This window comes from Etheostoma spectabile, chromosome 16, assembly GCF_008692095.1.
Source record: "Etheostoma spectabile isolate EspeVRDwgs_2016 chromosome 16, UIUC_Espe_1.0, whole genome shotgun sequence".
NCBI classification, from domain to species: Eukaryota; Metazoa; Chordata; class Actinopteri; order Perciformes; family Percidae; genus Etheostoma; species Etheostoma spectabile.
In genome coordinates, this window is record NC_045748.1 from 18,728,330 (window position 1) to 18,732,254 (window position 3,925).

At 45.3% G+C, this 3,925-nt stretch overlaps 1 protein-coding gene and 1 long non-coding RNA gene across 3 annotated transcripts in view; one reads left to right on the top strand and one right to left on the bottom strand.

Annotated features, from left to right (window-relative positions):
• LOC116704294 (uncharacterized) overlaps positions 1 to 3,925 on the bottom strand; it is a 125,303-nt gene that overhangs the window by 53,360 nt on the left and 68,018 nt on the right. The gene's annotated exons all lie outside the window — the stretch shown is intronic.
• Positions 1 to 3,925, top strand: part of tbx3a (T-box transcription factor 3a) — a 6,830-nt gene extending 2,905 nt beyond the window's left edge. The window contains exons 4-7 of one of the 2 annotated variants that reach the window (XM_032539654.1): positions 522 to 598; positions 1,147 to 1,304; positions 1,819 to 2,456; positions 3,354 to 3,925. In XM_032539654.1, the coding sequence (XP_032395545.1) occupies positions 522 to 598; positions 1,147 to 1,304; positions 1,819 to 2,456; positions 3,354 to 3,800 (1,320 nt within the window). In that variant the 3' untranslated portion in view covers positions 3,801 to 3,925. The remainder of the gene's footprint in view (positions 1 to 521; positions 599 to 1,146; positions 1,305 to 1,818; positions 2,457 to 3,353) is intronic. The other variant, XM_032539655.1, reaches the window with a different exon arrangement.

Genomic DNA, 3,925 nt, shown 5'->3' on the forward strand with positions numbered 1-3,925 from the left:
GTGTGTGTGTGTGTGTGTGTGTGTGTGCGTGTGCATGTGCGTGTGAGAGAGTAAAATTAAAAGGGTTGGGGGTTGAGAAATGAGAAAAAAGAAGAGGGGCAACACTGCTCGGTTGAATGGAGAAAAAGAAAGAAAGGGTTGTGTCAAGCATTTTGGTTGTGTCAGACTGTGCTGCATGGTAACATTTTATTCTCTGTGAGACATAAAATTAATGAAAATCATCTCCCCAACCCTTTGATATTGTTGGGAAACCATGAAAGCCTCCCCCACTCGTGGTTACAGTGCCGGAAGCAGTTTGGGAGTTGAATCTTTCAAAAGTTTACACAAAAAGTAGAATGTTTCACTCATGGAAAACGTGCCAATTTAAGGACTCGTGCTTTATGCGCTTGAGAACTTAGTGAACATTTTATTATGTAGCCTGTTTTGTTTGTGGCCTTCACTGCAATTGTTTGAAAAAGAGTTGTTTAATGAGAATGTGAAATGTCACTCGCTAATATTACGCACAATTTCAATTGTTTCAGATAACCCAGTTGAAAATTGACCATAATCCATTTGCCAAAGGATTCCGTGACACAGGCAATGGAAGACGTGAAAAAAGGTAAGACAAGGGGGGAAGTGTATTGCAAAAAAAAAAAAAAATCTTTATATTTATACACGGAGACAGACAGTGATCTCGTTGGATGAGATCCGCGTCAAAGCTTTCTCGTTAACCCGCAGGGAGTGTGGCTCTTCAGCTTCTAATCAAATAACTTATTAGGCTAAAGTTCACTACAATTCGTATAGCACTGGTGATAACCGAAACAGGGTGCTGCAGTTGTTTTCATTACCATCTTTACTTGATTTATTTTTCTCTCTCTCTCTCACAACGTTGAATGCTTAAAATTAGATTATGCTCGCATTGATAATGCGCAATGTGACATGACAAGAGCGATACATGCACGGGCCTACTAAAGCAATGGCTTTGTAATGCATTTTGTATACTCACCTGCCGCATAGGTGAGTCGGTCTATAGTCAGAAGCCTCATTACTATCTCATGTGTTTAGTTTAAATAAGCTTCCACACCATCCATCGTGCTGCTGATAATGTTTCAGACCTGAGAGCTGTGATCCTCATCCTCCGATAATAACCTGGGTACCTGTGCACAGGAAACAGCTGGCTCTGCAATCCATGCGTTCATACGAGGAGCAGCAGAAAAAGGAGAACGGGGCTTCAGACGACTCCTCTGGAGAGCAGGCCTCCTTTAAGTGCTTCGGCCAGGCCTCGTCCCCTGCCGTGTCTACCGCGGGCCCCCAACACCTAAAAGGTAAGCTGACAGACCCCACAAGTCAAAGCTCCGATCACAAGTCGTGTGTAAATTCTCGCAGTTTCTACTGTTGCACGAATGTTTACAAGGCCATGTGTTAAATACAGTGGAATACACTTTAGGAATCCCCAGCACATTTACACTGGGGAAAATGACAACAGTCTGCATTGACTGTTTTATTGAGATAGTAAAACATGAATATGTTCAACAATTGTTGACACAATAAGATGAAAAGCAATAGGCTACCCAATAAAATATTAAAACGACTGCCATGTACTAACGTAGCACGCCTTCCAATAGTATTGAAAACAATGTACAAATTTATTTAATATTACAGATCATATTGGTTACCAATGTGGATTCCTACAGTGCACATGTGTGTGCTTTAGGTCTATTTCTTATTCCACCTGTGAGAGCCAGCTGCATTATGGCTGAGAATGGGAGTCATTCTTTAGATGATTCACCAATGTGCAGAAAGACAACTGATCTTCTACTCCTCCTCCTCTTTTGGCAGATTTCTGTGACAGCGATGAGGACAGCGACGATGAGAGCAAAGATGGACACATCAAAGATGGCCCGGACTCCAGCAAGATTTCCACGACTACGAAGGACGGTAAAGATCATGAGGCGAGCCCAGCTAAGGGGCATCCCTTTAGTGACACTGACTCAACCAGCAGGACCCGCGACAGCGGCTCTAGGACTGAGAAAAGCCAGGCAGACTCGCGGCAGAGCCCCATCACCGTCATCTCCAGCACCACCCGTTCGGGAGAAGACCTCAAGAGCCCGAGCCTGGACCAGCCCAAAACGGACGAGTGCAGGTCAATAGGCAAAGACAGTTTCATGCCTTTGACTGTTCAGACTGACAGCCCGCACATAGGCCACTTGCATAATTTTGGATTTCCAACAGGCCTAACGGGACAACAGTTTTTTAATCACCTTGGGAGCGCGAATCCGTTTCTCTTGCACCCCAGTCAGTTCAACATGGGAGGTGCATTCTCAAACATGGCTGCGGGCATGGGACCACTATTGGCAGCTGTGTCCACGGGAGGGGTGAGCACCATGGACACAACTAGCATGGCATCACCTTCGCAAAGCTTGACGGGAGCGCCAGGCCTGCCCTTTCATCTGCAGCAACATGTCTTGGCATCACAGGTAAAAACCTGTTTTCTCGGGCCTATAGGCCTACTCTCAGCCTCGAGTGAAGCACATGTTAAGTTGTTAAGTACACTGTAGGCTTTGGAGGCCCATATGCTAGATTCAATATGTCAGATAATTACACAACTCTAATGCTCTCCTTGTTCATGCGTTTATTTAGTTTTATTGCCACATGGTTTAATGTTTAAAGCAAATTTCGGCAAGTGTATTTTGATGGACTAAGCTATTATATCAACTACCAGTTGATAACTATTCAGTGAGAAAAACCAAATGGAAAGACAGACGTGGCAACAGCTAGATGAGTTAAGCAATCGTTGAGCTCATTAAGTCGCTTTTAAAGCCACAATGGCGAGTATTAAAATGCCTCAGAGAAACAACATGTTTTAATATTCGGCAAAGTTGTCTCTCCTTTCATTGTTAAACTTTCAGAGCTGCAACTTATGTTGTTTGATTTGAGCATATGACAATAGGATGCCTCCACATTCTTGAGCAAGCACCACAGCTGTTTACTCGCTGGGCTGTGAAGCTTGTTGCATATTATTTTGTTGGCACTGGATTTGTAAAAGCCTGAGTGAACGGCAGCATTGAAAACAGACTGACTGTGCATTGCTTATGTTGATCAAAGCAGAAGTTGCGTTGTCCATAGGCTAAGTGTTAGACAGCGTCATTAACAATCCATTACCAACATCAGTAAACAATCTTGAGGACTGAAAGTAGTTAAAAATCTCTATTTTCACGCATTTGAATCCAAAACATGCAGGAGGATGTAAAGAAGTTTATCATCAAACATTTTTCCTCTTTATTTTGGCACATTTTGTGTCATAATAATACAGTTGTTTTAGCTGTCTAACACCAGCCTTGTGGCTTACGCTCAGTTTCTCCATTTCTCCACAGGGCCTGGCCATGTCTCCGTTTGGCAGTTTGTTCCCTTATCCGTACACGTACATGGCAGCAGCCGCGGCAGCCTCCTCCGCGGCCTCCTCCGCGGTGCACCGGCATCCTTTCCTGAACGCAGTGCGCCCCCGACTCAGGTACAGCCCTTACTCCCTCCCCATGACGGTACCGGACAGCACCCTGCTCACAACCGCCATGCCCTCCATGGCCGGCAGCAGAACCGAGCTAAAAGGAGACGGTATCGTCCCGGCCAGTCCCGTGTCTGCTGTCACCCTGGATTCCACATCGGAGGTGACCAGTCACTCGTCCAACATATCCTCCGGCTCGGTTTCAATGTCCCCAAAAACTTGCAGGGAGAAAGACGCCGCCAACGAGCTGCAGAGCATCCAGCGCCTGGTCAGTGGACTCGACTCAAATCAGGACAGGTCACGGAGCGGGTCCCCATAGGGACATGGCACCTGCTTCTCGTTTCGTTGTTGTCGTGAAAAGTGAAAACTGTTGACGGTGATGAAGACATTACCAGTAGGAGGACACCCTTGTAGATTCATGCAGGTTTTCAAAAGAAAAAGAAA